The sequence below is a fragment of the Oncorhynchus tshawytscha genome, linkage group LG34 (genome assembly GCF_018296145.1).
Source record: "Oncorhynchus tshawytscha isolate Ot180627B linkage group LG34, Otsh_v2.0, whole genome shotgun sequence".
NCBI classification, from domain to species: domain Eukaryota; kingdom Metazoa; phylum Chordata; class Actinopteri; order Salmoniformes; family Salmonidae; genus Oncorhynchus; species Oncorhynchus tshawytscha.
The window spans coordinates 4,343,328-4,366,510 of NC_056462.1; the positions used below are offsets into that span (position 1 = coordinate 4,343,328).

The 23,183-nt window shown below is 38.8% G+C and overlaps 1 protein-coding gene across 3 annotated transcripts; it reads right to left on the reverse strand.

The window, feature by feature from the left end:
- Positions 1-452: 452 nt before the first annotated feature.
- On the reverse strand, positions 453-18,928 carry LOC112231742 (SLAM family member 5). 3 transcript variants are annotated; one of them, XR_002950510.2, is made up of 7 exons: positions 18,761-18,928; positions 18,173-18,265; positions 4,605-4,922; positions 3,908-4,186; positions 3,646-3,765; positions 2,270-2,340; positions 453-1,778 (listed from the first exon to the last, which is right to left on the reverse strand). XR_002950510.2 is itself a non-coding variant. In XM_024398499.2 (6 exons), exons 1-6 carry the CDS (start codon positions 18,810-18,812, stop codon positions 1,662-1,664), a joined length of 957 nt encoding a protein of 318 aa, XP_024254267.2. In that variant the 5' UTR covers positions 18,813-18,924; the 3' UTR covers positions 454-1,661. The 3 variants fall into 3 exon arrangements, 2 of the variants coding, with proteins under 2 accessions (XP_024254267.2, XP_024254268.1); XM_024398499.2 differs by lacking the exon at positions 18,173-18,265 and having other exon boundaries at positions 454-1,778; positions 18,761-18,924; XM_024398500.2 differs by lacking the exons at positions 4,605-4,922; positions 18,173-18,265 and having other exon boundaries at positions 454-1,778; positions 18,761-18,924.
- Positions 18,929-23,183: the final 4,255 nt, after the last annotated feature.

Genomic DNA, 23,183 nt, shown 5'->3' on the forward strand with positions numbered 1-23,183 from the left:
AATCCAATTGAGCACATCTGGGACATCATGTCTCGCTCCATCCACCAACGCCATGTTGCACCACAGACTGTCCAGGAGTTGGCGGATGCTTTAGTCCAGGTCTGGGAGGAGATCCCTCAGGAGACCATCCACCACCTCATCAGGAGTATGCCCAGGCATTGTAGGGAGGTCATACAGGCACGTGGATGCCACACACACTACTGAGCCTCATTTTGACTTGTTTTAAGGACATCACATCAAAGTTGGATCAGCCTGTAGTGTGGATTTCCACTTTAATTTTGAGTGTGACTCCAAATCCAGACCTCCATGGGTTGATACATTTGATTTCCATTGATAATTTTTGTGTGATTTTGTTGTCAGTACATTCAACTATGTAAAGAAAAAAGTATTTCATAAGAATATTTCATTCATTCAGATCTAGGATGTGTTATTTACGTGTTCCCTTTATTTTTTGAGCAGTGTATATATATGCACATTATCGAACAAAACACACAATACATGTTTAACATGATGTCCTATGAGTGTCATGATGGAGATTATCAAAGGTTAGTGATTCATTTTATCTATATTCATGCTTTTGTGACTGTGAAATATCGCTCTGTGTGTTTTTCAATTTGGTGGTCATCTAACATAAATAAATGTTGTGTTTTCACTGTAAAACATTTGAAAAATCGGACACGATGGGTAGATTAACAAGATGTTTATCTTTCATTTGCTGTATTGGACTTGTTAATGTGTGAAAGTTAAATATTTCTAAAGAATATTTTTTTCAGCTGAATGGGAGGGAGTGTTCCCTTTAGGGAACTCCTTGTGCCCCCTAGCCCCAACAGGATATCCTGTTGAGCTAAATACTGTGTAGATAAGGACAAGCAATAAGTGGTCCATCATAATAAACTAAACTTTGACTCTGGTACATTCAAACTGCGTGAACACAGTTGTTGTCAAAGCAAGATCTGAACTACACTTAATCACGATTGCATTTTGTGAGAGTAAAATGTCAACCAAGAACACTTTCTGAGTCAAAAGGCAAATCAAGATCTACCACTCAGAAGTGTTTCAACAGAATCTATATGGTGGTTTCCAACGTAGCCTAATAGCCATTATGCTGAGCAGCAGGCGGCTTTATCTCACCAAACATCTGCTTTTTATGTACACAGCTGCTATCCACTGGCAAGATAAACAATGACCAGCTATAAAACGATACAGGGGAGGCACCTACATTTAAACAACAGAACAGACAGAACTGAAAAGAAGCTTTGGCACAGCAGTAGCGTAGCAAACACACTAGTGAATTGTATTAACAGAGGTTCCATTTGTTTTAACCTATACATTGGGACAATGGGCACTTGAAAAGAGGGATCATCCTACTAATAACCCTAGGCATAGTTATTTAATTTGTCTGCATCGGTTAATCTCATCAAGGCTCAATTCAACAAATGACAGTGAGAATGACCAACAAAGGAAGTCTGAAATGACTGAAATGACAACAGCGCATTGGTTAAATGGTAATTGTCTCCAGGAACAACTGTGTCTCCATGAAGTTTTCTAAAATGAATATTGACTATAATTTTGTCTTAACGTCCTCTTTAGGATATAACGCCTTCTCTTGGATGTGAATTATCTTGTCACCCTCTCATTAACTTCCTGTTCTCTCTCAACCTTCATGCAGTGTCAACATCCTTGCTGGCAGGCATGTGATGTAACTGGAGTGTATAATAAACTGTCAGGTTAGGGTTGTCTTTAAGTGACTCCAGTTCTGGTATACCTGTTCGCTCCTCCTAGACAGGGAGAGGGAGGGAGGGAGGGAAGGATTGAGAGGGACAAGGAAAGGGGGGGGGTAGGAAAGAATAAAGGATCATATGTTTCGTCATCAGATACTTTGTACCAGAATAAGGAAACAAGACTGATGCCCTGTTGTTTATTCTCATTGTTCTGCAGTAGGTAACTCAACAGTCAACACATCTAGAACCATTCCTACATCTAGTGGGAGGAACCATGAAGCCAAGCTTAAAAATCAACAGACTTGGCAAATACTGTAAAAGACATAGGAAGATCAAAGGCATTACTCTTCTAATTGTCCAACATAAACATTTCATATGGGCAAAACTGGTTGCAATGAGGCCGGTTATCAAACTCAGGTGGTCTGTGCAACTCAATACCACATTAACCCACTGACACAGAGATAAAGCCAACAGTTGTAGACATGAGGGCTGCTAAAGCAGCTGTATTACATCTCCTATGTTTATCAGCCTGTAGAATTATTACTAACCTGGTTTTCTGCTGGTTTAATGTGAGTTATCTCTGCATACTGAACATCATCTTGCTCTCTTTCAGGTGAATCTATAAAGGCAAATAAAGTAAATGAAATATACAGTGTGGGTGGGAGTAACTAACAGATATGCACACATGCTCATCCCCAAGACAGGTTCTACAAACACTAAGAACTCATGTTACTATTGTAACGGCATTCGTCTTCCTCTGACGAGGAGTATGAGAGATCGGACCAATACGCAGCGTTGTAAGTGTTCATGGTATTTAATAGAACGGAACACTTAATGACAAAAAAACAACAAGAGAACAAAAACAACGAAACAGTTCTGTCTGGTGCAGAACTAAACAGATAATAATCACCCACAAGACACAGGTGGGAAAAGGCTACCCAAGTATGATTCTCTTTTGTTTTGTTTTACCCCCTTTTTCTCCCCAATTTCGTGGTATCCAATTGTTAGTAGTTACTATCTTTGTCTCATCGCTACAACTCCCATACGGGCTCGGGAGAGACGAAGGTTGAAAGTCATGCGTCCTCCGATACACAACCCAACCAAGCCACACTGCTTCTTAACACAGCGCGCATCCAACCTGGAAGCCAGCCGCACCAATGTGTCGGAGGAAACACCGTACACCTGGCAACATTGGTTAGCGCGCACTGTGCCCGGCCCGCCAAAGCAGTCACTGGTGCATAATGAGACAAGGATATCCCTTCCGGCCAAACCCCTCCCTAACCCGGACAACGCTAGGCCAATTGTGCGTTGCCCCACGGACCTCCCGGTCGCAGCCAGTTACCACAGAGCCTGGGCGCGAACCCAGAGTCTATGGTGGCACAGCTGGCGCTGCAGTACAGCGCCCTTAACCACTGCACCACCCGGGAGGCTAAGTATGATTCTCAATCAGAGACAACGAACGACACCTGCCTCTGATTGAGAACCATACTAGGCCAAACATGTAGAAAATATAACATAGAAAAAAGAACATAGACAACCCACCCCAACTCATGCCCTGACCAACCTAACACAAAGACATAAAAAAATTAACTAAGGTCAGAACGTGACAACTATGGATTCCTGTGTCTGTGCTAGCTGTCGTTTTGGCACCAGAGAAGCTATAAAGTAATGATTGTCAGACTGTGCTTGTGTGTGTGTGCCTTCTCCTTTATCAACATTTAGAGAAGTGGTCTGAGACAATGCAACTGTCTGACCAAGCAGAGGAAGTGTGGAAGATAAGCCACTTCATTTGACCTGCATCTGTTGTTCAGGCAAACATTTCCTACATTTATAAAACACTATCCATAGTAATTAATAAAGGTTGTGCACAACATGTTTTGACTTTGACAAGGAGAATGACCTCACCCCATTAAAAGCTAAATACCTGTATGTGAGTGTCCGTTTCTCCTCTTCTTCAGATATATTGCAAAACCAACAACTACTGAAGCCACCAAAACACAGATTACAGCAATAATAAGACAATCTCGAGTCCTCTCATCACCATCTAATATAAAAAGAAAGAAAACAATATTTTAATTAAAACATTGGGTTTCATAAAATGAGCTCTACCATACTTATTGTTTCATATAGTAGTTGGTATTGTCTGGATGTCTGCAATATAACATTGCCACTGTACATGTGTTTACCTTTCACCTTAGAGGGATCACTCTCTATACAGGAATGTGGAACAACAGCTGTCTCATTGCTGGCTGGGTTGGCAGCCTCACATCTGTAAGAGTCTCTGTTCTGTTCATCCACCTTGAGAGGTAGAGAGAGGGTGATGTTGTGGTCAGGGCTGCTGGTCTGGTTGAGTATCTCCCCTCCTTTGTACCAGGACAGGGTCACCTCTCTCCCGTTCTCCACAGAACACACCACGCTACAGGAGATTTTATCATGGACCGTCACCTGAGGTTTGGACAGAACATCTGGAAGACAAATAATGAAAAAATGTGAATTAGTGAAATGGAACTTATCTTTAAAGTAGCAAAGAGCAGTTGGTACATTCATTTTTGGACTTAGAAATGAATGAAATGTACCCATTGATTCTTGAATAACATTTATAAATGCTTCTTGAGCTTAGAACACATAAAAAAGTTTTACTCCGGTGTTTGTAAACAAAGAAATTGTAAACAAACACTATCTATCGACACACTATCATTTTTTACATGATGGCTGATCAGTCCTTGAACCCATAGCTCGGTCTATGAATTTGAGAGTTGTTACATTTCTCCAGACCCATCCCTCAGCGTTTTACCAAACCAAAAGGTGACAGCTTTAGTATTGTTTCTACTGCTGATTGCCACTTTAATTATTTTGTCATTTACAGCACACACACACACTTACAGTACACAGTAAGCTGAAATATACGTGTCGTCTTCCCTTCATCTGTATTCTCCACAGTATAAACCCCAGAATCATCTATTTGTAGGTCTGACAAAGTGAAGACTCCAGTAACATTGTTCCAGTGAAGGCGGTTTTGAAATCTCTTCTCAAGGTTGGTATTACTTTGTTTAACAGGGTACACCTGTGCAATACTGCCAAAATGTTGATTAAGTAAATTGCCAGAGTTCAACACCCTTTCTGGAAAATAGAAAACCGTTCCCACGATGCCTTTCACCTGCCGAGTCTCAGGTTGGGCTGAATGCTGCGCTGAGCAGAGTACTGTGGAGAGGAAGAGAGACTCAATATCAACACATTGACTTAAATATCATAGTTATTCTCTAATAAAATAGCAATGTAGCAAATTGCAGTTTTTCTTGATAAAATGTGTCCAAACAGAATTAACGTTTCCTAAACAATTAACTTGCAGCCCAAAACTGAAACACGTTGACACATTTAATTTGCAAAATGCATTAAGACTCTCAAAACATTAAATACATGACACAAAATTAACTCCCTCCATCAAAACATACAACTTGTTATCTAATGAAAAGTAATTTCAATAAATTGTCACACAATGGGCCAATAAATACTAATTACAACTATAAATATACTCTATCATCGTTAACCCTCTTTCATATTTCTGTGCCATTTGTTGATACTATAATTATAGTATGCACCATAAAAGACGAATAAATATATTATCACAGCATGGGTTGTATTATTTTTTCCTAAAATGATTTAACCAAAGATGACAAACACAGAAAGAATGTCACTGAAGCACATGAATATCCAGAAACAGAAGGCTTTATTTGACCTTTTTCCATGTTGTCCTTCACAAATGCAGTGATGCTGTACAGTATATACAGAGAATCCAAATAAAATACACCAGGCTATAAAATCACTGCAAAAACAAAGCAATGTAGAAAAGGCAACATGTAACGGTTTTCTTCCTGGGAAGGAGAGGAGGACCAAAATGCAGCGTGGTTATGGTTGAACATCTTTAATAAAATGATAACGTGAACAATATACATATACAAAATAAGAAAATGTGAAAAAACCGAAGCAGTCCTAACTGGTGCAAAACACAGAGACAGGAATAATCACCCACAAGATACCTAAAGCATGTGGCTGCCTAAATATGGTTCCCAATCAGAGACAACGATAAGCACCTGCCTCTGATTGAGAACCACTCCAGGCAACCATAGACTTACCTAGAACACTCAACTGAACACAACCCCATAGACTACAAAACAAGACACATAAATCAAGACACATAAATCGGACTCCCGGCCGCACACCTAAACCCATAGGGGAGGGTTTGGGTGGGCGTCTGTCCACTGTGGCGGCTCTGGCGCGGGACATGGACCCCACTCCAACACAGTCTTAGTCCGCTTACTTAGCGTCCGACCTTGGAATAGTAACCTTAACAAAGGGCCCCACTGGACTGAGGGGCAGCGGATCCTGGCAGACTGGCGGCTCTGGCGGATGCTGGCAGACTGGCGGCTCTGGCGGATCCTGGCAAACTGGCGGATCCTGGTAGACTGACGGATCTGGCGGATCCTGGCAGACTGACAGCTTTGGCGGATCCTGGCAGACTGGCGGCTTTGGCGGATCCTGGCAGACTGGCGGATCCTGGAAGCCTGGCGGCTCTGGCGGATCCTGGCAGACTGGCGGCTCTGGCTGCTCCATGCTGACTGGTGGCTCTGGCTGCTCCATGCTGACTGGCTGCTCTGGCTGCTCCATGCAGACTGGCAGCTCTGGCGGCTCCTTGCAGACTGGCGGCTCTGGCGGCTCATGACAGACGGGAGACTCTGGCGGCTCATGACAGACGGGAGACTCTGGCGTTTGGAAATATTTTAGTCACTATTTTTGCTGACAAAATTAACACTGATCCAATCAATTGACCACTTAATAAAATACTTGAAAGTACTACTTAAGAAGTTTGTTTGGGTATCTGTACTTCACTTGATTATTTATATGTTTGACCAGTTTTACTTTTACTTCACTACATTCCGAAATAATATATATATATATATATACTTTTTACCCCATACATTGTCCCTGACACCCAAAAGTACTATTTTTACATTTTGAAAGCTTGCAGGACAGGACAATGATAACATTTACACACTTACCAAGAGAACATCCCTGGTCATCCCTACTGCCTCTGATCTGATGACTCACTGAACACATGTTTAGTTTGAAAATGATGTCTGAGTGTTGGAGCGTTCCCCTTGCTATCCGTACATTAAAATAAACAAGAAAATTATGCCGTCTGGTTTGCTTAATTGAAGAAATTTGAAATGATTTTACTTTTGATACTTAAGTATATTTCAAACAAAATACTTTTATACTTTTACTCAAGTAGTATTTTACTGGGTGACTTTCACTTTTACTTGAGTCATTTTCTATTAAGGTTTATTTACTTTTAGTCAAGTACTGCTTAATATACATCCAATGATGCTGCCGAGATGGTGCTATGTCTTGTTCAGAAGCCTGACTTATGAACATTAAGAAACATTAAGAAACAATTAAACATACAGCTTCAGAACTGGCCAAAATATATTTTGTACAGGCTAAATTCAGCGGTATGATTTTGTTTATATTGTTAGGGACAGATACAATATATACAGTGCTCTCCACTAATTTTGGCACTCTTGGTAAATACGAGCAAAATGGGCAGTGATAAAACGTCTTTATTGTTTATCCTCTTGGTCTTTCATTTAAAAAATCACACAAATCCAACCTTGAATTAAAGTAGAATAATTGAAAGAATAAAAAACATTCTTATCATAAAACAAATATTTTTTTCTCAAATATAGAGTACCAGTCAAAAGTTTGGACACACCTACTCATTCAAGGGTTTTTCTATATTTTTACTATGTTCTACATTGTAGAATAATAACACATATGGAATCATGTAGTAACCAAAAAAGTGTTAAACAAATCAAAATATATTTTATACTTTAGATTCTTCTAAGTAGCCACCCTTTGCCTTGAAGACAGCTTTGCACACTATTGGCAATCTCTCAACCAGCTTCATGAGGTAGTCACCTGGAATGCTTTTCAAACTGTCTGGAAGGAGTTCCCACATATGCTGAGCACTTGTTGACTGCTTTTCCTTCACTCTGCGGACCAACTCATCCCTAACCAACTCAATTGGTTGAGGTCAGGGGAATGTGATGGTCAGGCCATCTGGAGGTGTGTTTTGGGTCATTGTCCTATTGAAAAACAAATGATTGTCCCACCAAGCGCAAACCAGATGGGATGGTGTATCGCTGCAGAATACTGTTGTAGCAATGTTGGTCAAGTGTGCCTTGAATTCTAAATAAGTCACAGACAGTGTTACCAGCAAAGCACCCCCACACCATCACACCTCCTCCGCCATGCCCTATGGTGGGAACCACACATGCGGAGATCATCCATTCACCTACTCTGTGTCTCTCAAAGACATGACGGTTAGAACCAAAACTCTCAAATTTGAACTCATCAGAACAAAGGACAGATATCCACCGGTCTGATGCCCATTGCTGTTGTTTCTTGGCCTAAGCAAGTCTCTTCTTCTCATTGGTGTCCTTTAGTAGGGGTTTCTTTGCAGCAATTTGACCATGAAGGCCTGATTCACACAGTCTCCTCTGAACAGTTGATGTTGAGATATGTCTGTTACTTGAACTCTGTGAAGCATTTATTTGGGCTGCAATCTGAGGTGCAGTTAATTGAAAATGTCTGAGGCTGGTAACTCAAATGAACTTATCCTATACAGCAGAGGTAACTCCGGGTCTTCCTTTCCTGTGATGGTCTCATGAGGGCTAGTTTCACCATAGCGGTTGATGGTTTTGCGACTGCACTTGAAGGAACTTTCAAAGTTCTTGAAATTTTCCGGATTGACTGACTTTCATGTCTAAATTGCCATAATTTGAACATTGTCTTTTACCAAATAGGGCTATCTTCTGTATACCAACCCTACCTTTTAAGACACAACTGATTGGCTCAAACGCATTAAGAAGGAAAGAAATTCCACAAATTAACTTTTAAAAAGGCACACCTGTTATTTGAAATGCATTCCAGATGACTACCTCATGAAGCTGGTTGAGAGAATGCCAACAGTGTGCAAAGCTGTGGCTAGTTTGAAGAATCTCAAATATAAAATATATGTAGATTTGTTAAACACATTTTTGGTTACTACATGATTCCATATGTGTTATTTCATAGTTTTGATCTGTGTTATTTCATAGTTTTCACTATTATTCTATGGGCATTTTCAACCGTTAAACAATGTTCTTTTAACCATTTCCTGATTTGTGCAGCCCAGCAACATTTTGTTGCACAACATTACTGTATTCTCGGGTCTTTCCCATAGCGATGGATAAATATGGGAACTTGGCCTGTATGTCACCTCCTATTTATACCCCGGTGAAACAGGAAGTCATGGCTTACCACTTAAGTGTTCCTAATAACTCAGGTGAACTTAAAAACCTAAAATATTCATGGGAATAGACTGCAGTTAGATTTACTCGTAAGAATTTCTAGAGGTGCCAATAACTGTGGCACACATGTTTCGGAGAGAAATATTTATCACATTTATTACACCTTTTTTTTCTCAATAATTATACAGATTTTTGTGAACATTTTGAATGAAAGACCATAAGGATAAACAGCAACAACAAAACAAATTACAGCCTGTTTTGCTCATATTTACCAAGGGTTCCAATATTAGTGGAGGGCAATGTATACCGAAGTAAATGTTATGATGTACCATTAGCTAGAGCTAGGCAAAAGTTGGCAAACGTTAGCTTGCTAGCTCACTAAATTTAGCTATTATTTTTGACTCAATCACACTAAACCTGAATCAAACAATGATACAAGTGGCCAAACTATTAAAGATATATATATTCCGACGTAATGTGAGTTTTATTAGTCAGTATAGCAATGTAACGTTATTGATCTATCAGTTTCCCCAGCTAACTCCCTACTTTTCACACTGACACGGTATGAACAGCTCTACTGTCATGGTGCACAGTCAGTACACTATGCTCATCATGTCTTAGCAGGATGAGATGGTGACAGGTTTCCCAGCAGGGTCAGACAGCCAGCCACTGTCTGTGATCTGGGAATAATGGTACTTTCAATTATTGAACCATTGATTGTTTTCTTGGATAATATAATGTATAAATGCACACCAAGGTAATTCTTTGTCATGCCTCATCTGAGCAGTATCAGATGGTGACAAGGGGACTCAGCAGGGTCAGGCAGTCAGGGAAGACCAGTCTGATACTGCGCAGAGGGGAACTTTTGCAGATACAACAATTTTATCTCTCAGTGCAGCAAACACTGGACAGGCAAGAAGCTTCAAGATAAAAATTATTTTAAAGCAGTCAGACAAACCTCTAAAGTTGATTTCCAAACTGTATCATGGGTTGATAGTGGCTTTTCCCGATGACACAAAACATGTCAAATAAAAATGTGTGGAAGACCAGGGAGACACTATTGATGATGATGAATGGATACAGATATGCCCAATCATGTTCATATAATCTCAGACATAAATGACTGCAGTTTAAGATCATCCATAGAATGTACTACAGTGGAAAGAAAAAGTATGCGAACCCTTTGGAATTACCTGGAGTCTAATTCACAACAATACACAAACACAGTCTGCTTAAATGAAGGATCCACCCCTTTTTATCAATTTTTGCCGAAAACGACATACCCAAATCTAACTGCCTGTAACTCAGGCCGTGATGCAAGGATATGCATATTCTTGATACCATTTGAAAGGAAACACTTCAAAGTTTGTGGAAATGTGAAAGGAATGTAGGGGAATATAACACAATAGATCTGGTAAAAGATAATACTTAGAAAAAAACAACCGTTCTTTTGTATTTTTTTGTACAATCATCTTTGAAATGCAAGAAAAAGGACATGATGTATTATTCCAGCCCAGCTACAATTTAGAATTTGGCCACTAGATTGCACAGTGTATGTGCAACGTTATAGAGTGATCCAATGAACCATTGCATTTCTGTTAGAATAATTATATCAAGACATCCCAAATGTGCGTAATTTGTTTATTAATAACTTTTCATGATCAAAACTGTACACTCTCCTCAAACAATAGCATGGTATTATTTCACTGTAATTAGCTACTGTAAATTGGACAGTGCAGTTAGATTAACAAGAATTCAAGCTTTCTGCCAATATCAGATATGTCTATGTCCTGGGAAATTTTCTTGTTTACTTACAATCTCATGCTAATCGCATTAGCCTACGTTAGCTCAACCGTCCCTTGGAAGGGACACCGATCACGAAGCAGTTACTCTTCTGAGATGTCTTTTGTTCGAGGCATGGTTCACATCAGGCAATGCTTATTGTGAATAGCAAACTCACATTTTGTGAGTGTTTTTATAGGGCAGGGCAGCTCTAACCAACATCTCCAATCTCATCTCAATGATTGTACTCCAGGTTAGCAGACTCCTGATTCCAATTAGCTTTTGGAGAAAGCCTAGGGTTTTTCCAACCTACACTGTGAATGTTTAATTAAATGATGTATTCAATATAGACAAGAAAAACACAATAATTTGTGTGTTATTAGTTTAAGCAGACTGTGTTTGTCTGTTGTTGTGACTTAGATGAAGATCAGATCAAATTTTATGACCAATTTATGCAGAAAACCAGATAATTCCAAAGGGTTCACATACATTTTCTTGCCACTGTATATGCAAGTTAAACTGAATATCATGCATTCAGAAATTGCATTATTCTGCTGGAGGTGTAAAGCACAAAAGGGGGCATATTTGAACATGTTATTGCCTTGTGAAGGGTGGATGAATTCTGGCAAAGAGTATGTTCTTTTAACTCAGCATGTCCACATATAGTGCCTGTTTTTGTTTGCTTGGAAATGTTGATACTGGAGACTGTTATCAGAAGAAACTGTGTAACCTAGCATTTATAGTGGCTAAGAAATGCATTGCCATTAATTGGAAGGTTGGTTATCCTCCCACAATGTCACAATGGATGGCAGAAATGTCAAGTTATGTATCACTAGGTTTGATTTATTACACAATTAAGGGTATACTGTGCAACTTTCATAAGGTCTGTATTCCTTATATGGAATACTGTATGATAAATGGAGTCTGTAAGGCAATCCTTAGCTGCCGGGCTGCTCAGTCTTGGTTCTTGGGGTCACTCTGGCCTTGGCCTATCACACCTGAAACCAATAATGAATGGTTGTCATCTTAATGAAGGTTAAAAAAAAGCCATTCTCGAACATGGGGTGAGACATTCTTACTACTGCGCTGGAGAACCAGTTCGGATTTAAGTATAACTTTTGTATGACTAAAACCTTTAGGGAGAGGTATAATGGTTTAATTTTTAATAATTTCTGCCCTCTGAATTCATATTCATAATATAAATAGGCCCGTTTAATTTTGTCTGGTTTGCCGTTTCAAATCAAATGGAATATTCTTTCTTTCATCTAATTTAAAAAACAAGTCACTAGGTGTAGACAAGGCCCTAAGCAAATAGGTAAACTGCGATATGACTGAAGAGTTAATCAGCATGAGAATGTCCACTTCACCGTCATACCATTTTATTGGTAAACTACATGGTAATGCAAAAGTTGTCTTTTTTGTGATCTAATATGTAATATAGTACATTTATCATAATTTGGTTCTAATCCAGAGAGGTTAGATTATCTATGAGGCTGTGGAGAGATCTGAATCATCAGCATTCAAGTTTTTAAGCGGTGGATTTCTAGCCCCTTGATATTATTGTCAGATCTGATTTTAATAGCTAACATTTCGATGGCCATAATAAATAGATATGCTGATGGTGGACAACCTTGTTTTACTCCTCTTGACAGTTTACTTGTTTCTGAGAAGTAGCCATTATTGACTATTTTACACCTAGGGTTACAATACATAACTTTAACCCATTGTTTAAGAAATTCTCCAAAATGTAAATATTCCAAGACATTTATATATAAACTCCAGTCGTAATTTAATAGGAAAAGGCTACTTCAGGGGTATTTTTGTTGCTGATTTTTGAACTCAAGGTCTATGCATATGGTTGTTGGTATTTCAAGAGGTCATTATCTTTTTTCTTTATTATTGAATTTAGTCAAATTATTATTTTCAAATTATTGACACGCCTGTAACAGACCATAGAGCTATTCACATACAAGTGTGAATATTGCCCTGTAATGATAGTCAATAAAAAGCTTAATAACGGAAATTGAATAGCTTCATATTAAAACATGAAATAGTCAAATTTCACTGGTTTAGTAATACATTTTTGGAATAAAGCCCAGAGAAAAAGTGAATATAGGACAAACTGGGAACTTCTAAAGTTTGAAACTGGTAAATATTTAAGAAAATATAGCAGTGATCTTGCAAAGACCAGAAGGATAGAAGAGGAAAATGTTACATAAAGACATACCTCACTCTTCCAGAGACCTCCTAATCGTCTTTCAGATACGGATAAAGCTAAGTTAGTTAACCAACAAAATAAACTGGATGAAATTGACAAGGTTAAGGCAGGAGGTGCTTCATTCAGATCAATTAAAAAATGGCTTGAAGAAGGAGAGCAGAACTCTGCTTATTTTTTCAGGCTGGATATATTTAACTCGAAAAGTAACACTACTCAACAGTTCAAGGGAATGATATGATATCTGATGTCCCTAGGACAATTGACAACTTCTGTGCCAATTTTTACAGGAACTTACAGTACAGTGAATAAGTATTTGCCCACTTTCTGATTTCTTCTATTTTTGCATATTTTTGATACTGAATGTTATCAGATCTTCAACCAAAACCTAATATTAAATAAAGGGAACCTTAGTTTTCAAAAAACAACAAAATTCCCTTGTGTGTAAAAGTAATTTCCCCTTTACACTCAATAACCTTTAGCTGCAATGACTGCAACCAAATGTTTGTATTTTTTTATTTCATCTTTATTTAACCAGGTAGGCCAGTTGAGAACAAGTTCTCATTTACAACTGTGACCAAGATAAAGCAAAGCAGTGCGACACAAACAACAACACAGAGTTACACATGGAATAAACAAACGTACCGTCAATAACACAATAATAACACAAATGCTTCCTGTAGTTGTTGATCAGTCTCTCAAATCGCTGTGGAGGAATTTTGTCCACTTTTGCATAACTGCTTTAACTCAGTGACATTTGTAGGTTTTCAAGCATGAACTGCTTGTTTCAATTTCTGCCACAACATCTAAATTGGGATTGAGTCTGGACCTTGACTCAGCCATTCCAAAACTAAACATGTGTTGATTTAAAACCATTTTCATGTAGACTTGATTGTCTGTTGTTGATAATTGTCTTGCTGCATGACCCAGCTGCACTTCAGCTCACAGACGGATGGACAGACAATTCTCTGATACATAGCAGAATTTATGTTTCCTTCTATGGCAAGTCATCTAGGTCCTGAGGCAGCAAAGCATCCACAAACCATCACACTACCACCTGCTTGACTGTTGGTATGAGGTTCTTACTGTGGAATGCAATGTTTGGTTTTCACCAGATATAATGGGACCCATCTCATCAAAAAAAAAAAAAAACTGGAAGCACTTGGATGATCATCAAGACTCTTGGAAGAATGTTCTATGGACAGATGAGTCAAAGGTATAACTTTTTGGACGACTTGCTTCCCATTATGCCTGGCGAAAACCAAACACATCTTGGGTGAATCAGAGCTATGTCTAACCTGCTTATGAGAAAGCAAGGCCATACAGCTATTGAGTTTTCATTGGGGTGGCAGGGTAGCCTAGTGGTCTAGTAACCGGAAGGTTACAAGTTCAAACCCCTGAGCTGACAAGGTACAAATCTGTTGTTCTGACCCTGAACAGGCAGTTAACCCACTGTTCCTAGGCCATCATTGAAAATAAGAATTTGTTCTTAACTGACTTGACTAGTTAAAAAAAGGTAAAATAAAAAATGTATCCCATTGGAGTCACTGTGTACAGCTGTCCCGATGGCCGATGCTCTGTCTAACCGGCTAATAATCACTGCATGCAATATGATCTTGCCAACTACAGTAACTCTACATTCATATCACCCCAAAATAATTTTACAAATACAAAATGATGCACTATTTGTGCATTGTTTGGACACAGATTCCCACATTAGTGTTTACATTGCATATTTACCTGAACTAGGACACTGAATGAAAAAAAACATTGGTTCAAAGCTGTGTAAAAACAAAACATCTCTTTAGAAATCTGTGTTAAAACAGCAAACACTAAGTTAATCTTGTGTAGGCCTACTTTAAAGGTTATTTCTGGATGATAATTAAGTTGAATGTTCAAGGTTTCCAAAACTGTATTGCAATCAAGGATCAACTGTGCCTCGATAGAGCATTTCACACTTGATCAAATCACCTCAGCTAATCAAAAGGGAATTTCTCCAATGTGGAGTCAGAAGGGCAAGGTATTACCAGGGATAACAAAATTGGATTCGATTAGACAAAGTGTACCATCCTCAGAAGATTTAAATCCTTTCCACAGCTCACATATATTTAAAGAGAGCACAGAAACACAAAAGACACAAGCAAAAGTGACAATTAGACAAATGCCTAATCTGGCATGACATTCCCAGCCCATGTCAGTCCACATAGAGACCATTTCAACGATTTCCATGATGGTTCCATATCGTTTCAAAATGGAGCCTGGGGAGTAAATAGGACTACAATGGAAGTTTCACGTACTAGTCTCATCAAAGCTGGGATAAGACCTGAGGTGGTAAGAAAAAAGTTGACTAGACACAGCACAGTTCTGTAAATGATGATTGTCTGATTTCTGTTATTTTTTTAATGTGTTCGACGTCCACAGTCTGTGAGGCAAAAGAAGCAGAGGGCTTTGATGACAAAATGGTGGTCACTTGAACAGAGGGTAGTTATCCTTAGTCATCCAGTGTAGTCAGCAAAGGCTTGGCTTTCACTCTACCAGGTGTTAATCTGAGCAATAATAAATGACAGAAAGTGAAAATGTTTAGCAGCTAAAAGTTACAAAACATTTGCAGAGCCTCTATTAGAGTATGCCTAGTACAGTGTAAATCCAGATTAAGGCCGTTATAGGCTATAGTCAGTCTTGGCAGTTACTGATATGCAAGAAGTGATTATCATTAATCAAAGTAATACAACGGCTATTTCCTATTTTTCTACCCTTAATATCTTCTCCTTCTCATGTTTTGACATCTATGTCCTCAAACATTTTGTCCACCTGTGGATTATTATTATTATTAGTCGAAGTAGTAGCAGTAGTAATAGTGGTGGTGGTGGTAGTATCCTCATTTTGTATTTTTTTTTAATAGTTGTTGCTAACACGTCCTTCTCTTGCTAGATGAAGAAGGAGTGTGAAGGGCAGAAGGCAGCATCCCATTGGCCTTCATGGTATGGATTGAGTACCCTAAGAACGGTAAACCCATATTCCATTATTCAGTTAACTGTACTTTTCAAATACATATTATGTACTGTGAGCGACATGTTGTGGTTTGTGCAATGCACTTTTATCTAGAACAAGATGCGGCCAACAGTGAAATATAGAATTACGGAAATACGGAATTTTGCCCATTGATTTATTGTACTGTTTACAGTGGTTTTATTTATTAAACTGCACTATTGTAAATCTTGCTCTCCTGCGCCTGACTTCTCTGCCGCCAGTACGCACCCCTTACAATAGTACACATTTGCTAATGACAATACTATTGGTATAGTTTAAAAGGCAATGGAAACTTTAGAACTTTAGATTTTTATTTGGTGAATGAAAAGTGAACCTAAAAAGTGCATTTTGTGTGCATTACGTCATCAAACACTGATTTTTATCTGTGAAAAGTCAATTTTGTGGAAAAACACCACAGGTGGGAAAATGTGCAGATTTTCTTTATGCAGAGTCTAGGGTATTTGCATGAAAATCTGTCCAAATTGGATGAAAACCTAGCTTATGACTTAGAAGGTTGCGCTTCAACTTTCTATAGTCGAGGAGACACATTTACTTTGCTTGGGAAGTAATGTGTGATTCTGTCACTATCAATTGAAGTTGCACATTTCAACAGGCTATTAAACAACATATCTCTCATCAGGAGTAAGCCAGGTAGTCTAGGAAGGAACAAAAATGAATTATTTAGGCTATATTCATATTATTTCAAGGCAATAGCCTGCCATTTGAGAAATTAATTGTGAAGCATTTGTGACACTACAGGAAGGCAGGAGCGCTCAGCATTTCAAGAACACATCAACAACAGCACTTTAAAACCTCTACAGGATCAGTGTGCCTAAACCGGGACCGTTGTTGTTCAATATGAGATAAAGTGATTAGAATGAAGTTGTAAACAACAGCCAACTTTCTGGGACATAGACATGTCTTAAATGGGCAGGACGCTTACATTCTTGCTAACCTAGTTGCAGTGTCCAATTTACAGTAGCTTTTACGGCAAACTTTTATCACGTTAACTCCTCGCAGACTTAATGCAACATTTTGTGTAGTGATGTAATTCTTCACTGGATCAGTCTGAAACGTTGCACACACACTGCTGCCATGTTGAAGACAACATTGAAGTTACAAATAGAGTCATATTTCAATGTGTGCCTTGCATGTTTTTTTGTTTGTATTACCTTTTATGAGATCTAATGTGTTACATTGTCCTACATTAATTTCACATTTCCACAAACTTCAAAGTGTTTATTTTCAAATGGAAACAAGAATATGCATATCCTTGCTTCAGGTCCTGAGCTATAGGCAGTTAGATTTGGGTATGCCATTGTAGGAGAAAATCGATCCTTAGCAACATGCCTATGGATTTTGTGTTTAGGCTGTATAAATATACATTTCCAATAACAATTACTTAGAATTAAACAATAATGACACAAAAAATGCTTTATTAAGCTATACAGTCATTCTACAGTGCCTTTAAATTAACTTTAAGAAACACGAGTTTGTGCAGTCTTTGGTTTGAGTATCATGTGGTGAGCTATGCACGCCTAGTTTGTTAATTTAGCATAGCAGATGCTTTTATATTCCCATGCCCGCAGACAACACAAATCTATTTTGTAACAACAATATCATGGAATGAAATATAATAAATTAGTAGATAGTTTTCTGAGTGTACAAAAAGTTACAAGTGCATATAGGCCTACCTTATGATATGCGGCTCTGTGTTAAAAAACAAATCTATTTTTCTCAAATTCGACGATTAGATACTTCAGATGTAACTGGTTCATTATTACACTGTTAGCACTGTTCCTAACTTAGACTATCCTCTTATTTAACAGCCTGTATTGAAATCACAACCTCTCTGGTGCTGTAGCATGCGCTCATTCAGTCTCTTGCTCTGGTTTGATATTACAATATTCTGCTTGTCTCCAGTCATGTAAAATGAAGTAGAATTGCATAAATGTGTTTATAAAAGGCCATTTCTTCTCAGAACTCAAATAAGATGATAGATTCATAAGAGAGGCATAAGAGAGGCAAATTGGTTGCAGTCAGATCATTAGTCCCAGAGAAACAGATAAAGTCACCTTGAGTTACTCAATTTCCACACAACTGTTGTTAGGTGTAGCCATCGACGCTTGTGAACATAGCCACAGGAAGTAGTGGTACTGTAACACCCCCTGAAAAATTAAAAAGAAGGAAAAAAACGGAAAAGAAACAGCACCCAGCCCCCACCATCAAACTGCTTTTTAAGGCTATGCTTGTGTAAATGCTTTTGCACATAAAAACTCCCTACAACCTTAGCAAATGGGTCGATGCCTCCTTTTTATATCAGCTGTGTAACTTGAGGGTGTAGGCTACGCCTGGAACAACAGTGGAAGTCCCATAACATTGTATAAAGCATCAGGTAGCCAAGCCTGAAGACATAGTAATTACATTTGGGAACATAACTAATAAGACTAATAAGCCTACATGTATAACTTACCTATATATATATATATATATATATATATATATATATATATATATATATATATATATATATATATATATATATATATGACGTTTCTGTATCACATGGAAAAATGTCTAAATATGTCACACATGATATTAACACAGCTGTCTCTAGTCTCAAGTCTCCACAACCACAGTCACAATAATCAAGGGACACATACCGAAGAGATGCAGCAGCGTCACCTTCAGTTTTTTTCTTTGAGAAAACAGCATTGTAGCCTACAGTCCATACAATCGTCCAACTGGTTCCACTAAATCATCTACAAATAACATGGCATAGTCTGAGATACTCGACAAGAGCGCCCAGACATTGAGTTTGTTAGTTTAAGCTTTCCCATTGGCCGGGTGGGTGGAGTTTACATTTGAGAGACAACTACAACTCCATCTACAGCTGTATTTGCTTTTCACAAACAACATAAAAAAGAGGAGGGGCATGGAGGGAGATATTATCCTGTTATCAGAACAGCAGCCTTGGTGGTGTACCCAGGAATCTTTGCAGTGTTTTTCAAAATGATGAAACCGCATCAAAGGTAACACCTGTTAATTTGTCTCTGAAAAGACTTTTATAGATGCACTTATCCTGTGTGCATTCTTTCTAGCCCAGATAATTGTTGAATGTTGAGTGATGGTGGATGAGCATCACATTTCGAGCCAGAGAACAGAGAGAGAGAGAAGTCAGAGAGCTAGAGAACGGGGAGAGTGAGGGAGGAGGGAGAGAGAGAGAGGAGGGAGAGCGAGAGAGAGAGAGGGGAGGAGAGAGAGAAAGCAGCCAGGAACACTCTCTAATCATTCTTGATTGAACATTTTATTTTTTTAATTTTTTTTTTTACATCAAATAAAATTAAAATGTATTGGTCACATGCAGATATTTAGCAGATATTATTGCGGTTGTAGCGACGTGCATTTATTGAATGGATATTGTATGTTTGTGAAGGATTCACCATCCTAACAATTTGACCAGGTGACACAATAATGATCCATTTGAGCAGGACGTTATGTGTTTAGTGTCTGTGAGTGAAGACTGTCAGTTGTCTATTTTGATCCACACTGGGTGAACCGTTTAGGAATTACAGCACCTCTTGTACATATTCCCACCTAATTTAGGGGAGCAAAAGTATTGTCACATTTCTACAATTGTTCTTTTAGTTTGAAAATGTGTTTTAGGTTGTGTAGATCAGGGGGGAAAAAAATCTAAATTTTTCCCTTTTAATATTTTAATTTTAGGCGGCAAAATGTGAAAACTGCTCAAGGGTATGTTGGGTTGCTAGATCAGAAGATTGCTAGATCGAATCCCCGAGCTGACAAGGTTAAAATCAGTTGTTCCTAGGCCGTCATTGTCAATAAGAATTTGTTCTGAACTGACTTGCATAGTTAAATAAAGGTTAAAAAAACAACACATTTTGGTAGGCAATGGGGACACTATCCAGACTTGAGATTTGTTGATTTAACATGGACTTAAGCCCCCCAATTGTACTAAAGTTATTTTTTTGTCAATTTATACAAGTCTGAATCAGAGCCTGTAAAAACTACAACTACCTAACACCAACACCTAAAGCTAATAATAACAAATTAAAATCAGTTACAGTACACTGTACACTCAATAGTAACAATATACGTACTTTTTAGCACTTTGCAGTTGTGCGAATTTTGCGATTTTTAATTGAAAGCAGGTTAAGAAATTAAATGTTTTATTATTGATTACTGTTACTCTTAAATAATATGCATGTCAAACAAATATGTCTACCTAGATAAGCTTAGTCACAGACACGTTCATTTATTCTTATTCATTCCTCACAGCTCATTAAATACATTCTTATAACGCCTGACAAATTTGTGAAAGTTAAACATGTTTCACCTGCATTCTGATTGGTTTTCTCAACTTTTGTGACGTTAGTACAGGGATATTGTATAGTATATTTTTTTCCCAATTAATTTTGGAGAAGAGCCTGTAGTTTGTGATTAATGAGGGATTGTGGAGTCCATGCCTTGGAATCAGGACAAGACAACAACGGATACATTTCTGTAATAGGGTGAACTATAACTTTTATAAGATACACCGGGCCAAAAAAGACATGTCGACCTATTTTGAGAGGGTTATGTTAGCTAGTTAAACCATGTAGTGGTTAAGTCAGTTAATTCAGATGTACTAATGGCACTAAAGACGTCTCTTTTCTTGTTCTACGGGAGTGTTTTTAACCAGAACATGAACAGCTCACCACGTTCATACACTCAACTTTGACACCATGACAACTGTGACACCCTTATAACCCACAGCTTTTTTCTTCTCACGCTATAACAGTATCATTATTGAGACATTCACAGCATTCTCAACCATCTTCCCCATCTCATTTACTGTTCTGACCACATTGACGTTTTACGTGAAGCCCACTGCCTGTTTCCTCAACATCTTGTCTATCCCTCTGCTATCTAGCTTCTCTATGTGACAGACATTTCCTTTTAAAGAACAACAGTCTTTTAATTTGATCCAAAGGGTTCTTCATTTTGTTGGTGGACCCAACAACATTGGAAGACATTGATACAGCTGATGGTCACTTTAAATGGAACATCAGTCACTTTAATAATGTTTACATACTGTTTTACAAATTTCATATGTATATTCTGTATTTTACTGTATTTTTTGTCAATGTCACTCAAGCATGGCTTGTCACAATATTTATATATTTTTTAATTCCATTCTTTTACTTTTAGATTTGTGTGTATTGTTCTGTTGGAGGTAGGAAGACAAGTATTTCGCTACACCTGCAATAACATCTGCTAAATATGTGTATGTGTCCAATACATTTGATTTGATGTACAGTACATTTCTATGAGGATGACACTGTTCTCTATTCAAGTGGCAGCAGTTTGACTTTGACTTTTGAAAGAGCTCAAACAGCTTTTAACATCCGTCAACAGAATCAGTATGATTTGAAACTTCTTCTGAATTCCTCTAAAACAAAACACATAGTCTTTTCCAATTACTAAACACTCTGAAAACCATGTCATTACTTCCTTGGAAGGAAATTCCATAGAGCGAGTGAAGCTGAGTTCCCATAATCATGTTGAGAACCTGGTAAAGAAGATCAAGTTGAGAATAGGTTTTTATAACCAGCATAAGGGTTGTTTTTCTTTGGAGGCCAGAAAATAGCTGGTACCGAGTATATTCCTGTCTGTCTTGGACTACAGTGATGTAATGTATAAACAGACCTCAAGCACAACCCTGATTTAGTGTATCATGCAGCTCTTAGGTTTATTAGCAACCAAAAGCATCTGACACATCACTGTGATCTCTATAGTGCTGTTGGCTGGTCGTCGATGACTCTACTACACTTACACATTATTACACTATGATTTAGAAGGGCATTTTGGGAAAACTTCTTTGATAAGGTCAGAAAATTAAATACCAGCTACGGTCTCACTACTTACTTTTAATGGTTACTGAAATCAGAACAGATCGTGGCAAAAAGTGTTTTAGCAACTAATTCCAGTGATTTTGTAATTCTGTCCAGACCAGCATGAATCTCCAGAATCTTGTTTCCTTGGAGGAGTTTGAATGTTTGGTTGACACATGTTTCTAAGGAATGTGATTGTCATTCGGACTTGATGCTGTGGTACATATGATAGATTAAAAAAAAAATCTAAGACGATTATATGTTTCTGTATGTAACGGCGTTCGTCTGTTGAAGGAGAGTCGGACCAAAATGCAGCGTGGTGGTTACTCATGTTCTTTAATGAAAAAATAGCGATACATGAAATAACTAAATAAATACAAAAACAACAAATGAAACGTGAAAACCTAATTACAGCCTATCTGGTGAACACTACACAGAGACAGGAACAATCACCCACAAAATACACAGTGAAACCCCGGCTACCTAAATATGGTTCCCAATCAGAGACAACGAGAATCACCTGACTCTGATTGAGAACCGCCTCAGGCAGCCAAACCTATGCTACACCCCTACTCAGCCGCAATCCCAATGCCTACAAAAACCCCAATACGAAACACAACAAAATAAACCCATGTCACACCCTGGCCTGACCAAATATATAACGAAAACACAAAATACTATGACCAAGGCGTGACAGAACCCCCCCCTAAGGTGCGGACTCCCGGACGCACCTCAAAACCATAGGGAGGGTCCGGGTGGGCGTCGGTCCATGGTGGTGGCTCCGGCTCGGGACGTGGACCCCACTCCATTAATGTCATAGTTCCTCCCCTTCGCGTCCTGGGATAATCCACCCTCGCCGGCGACCATGGCCTAATAGTCCTCACCCAGAACCCCACTGGACTGAGGGGCAGCTCGGGACTGAGGGGCAGCTCGGGACTGAGGGGCAGCTCGGGACTGAGGGGCAGCTCGGGACTGAGGGGCAGCTCGGGACTGAGGCAGCTCGGGACTGAGGGGTAGCTCGGGACTGAGGGGTAGCTCGGGACTGAGGGGCAGCTCAGCACTGAGGGAAAGCCCAGCACTGAGGGAAAGCCCAGCACTGAGGGAAAGCCCAGCACTGAGAGGAAGCTCAGCACTGAGAGAAAGCTCAGCACTGAGAGGAAGCTCAGGCAGGTAGTAGGCTTTGGCAGATCCT

Excerpts from the sequence above, each read along its gene's own strand:
- LOC112231742 (XM_024398499.2), bottom strand. The coding sequence starts at position 18,812 with ATGCTGTTTTCTCAAAGAAAAAAACTGAAGGTGACGCTGCTGCATCTC. Across the intron at positions 4,923-18,760 it reads GACGCTGCTGCATCTCTTCG|TACTCTGCTCAGCGCAGCAT; the intron begins GTATGTGTCCCT and ends TCCTCTCCACAG. Across the intron at positions 4,187-4,604 it reads ATTTCAGCTTACTGTGTACT|ATGTTCTGTCCAAACCTCAG; the intron begins GTAAGTGTGTGT and ends TTTGTCTTCCAG.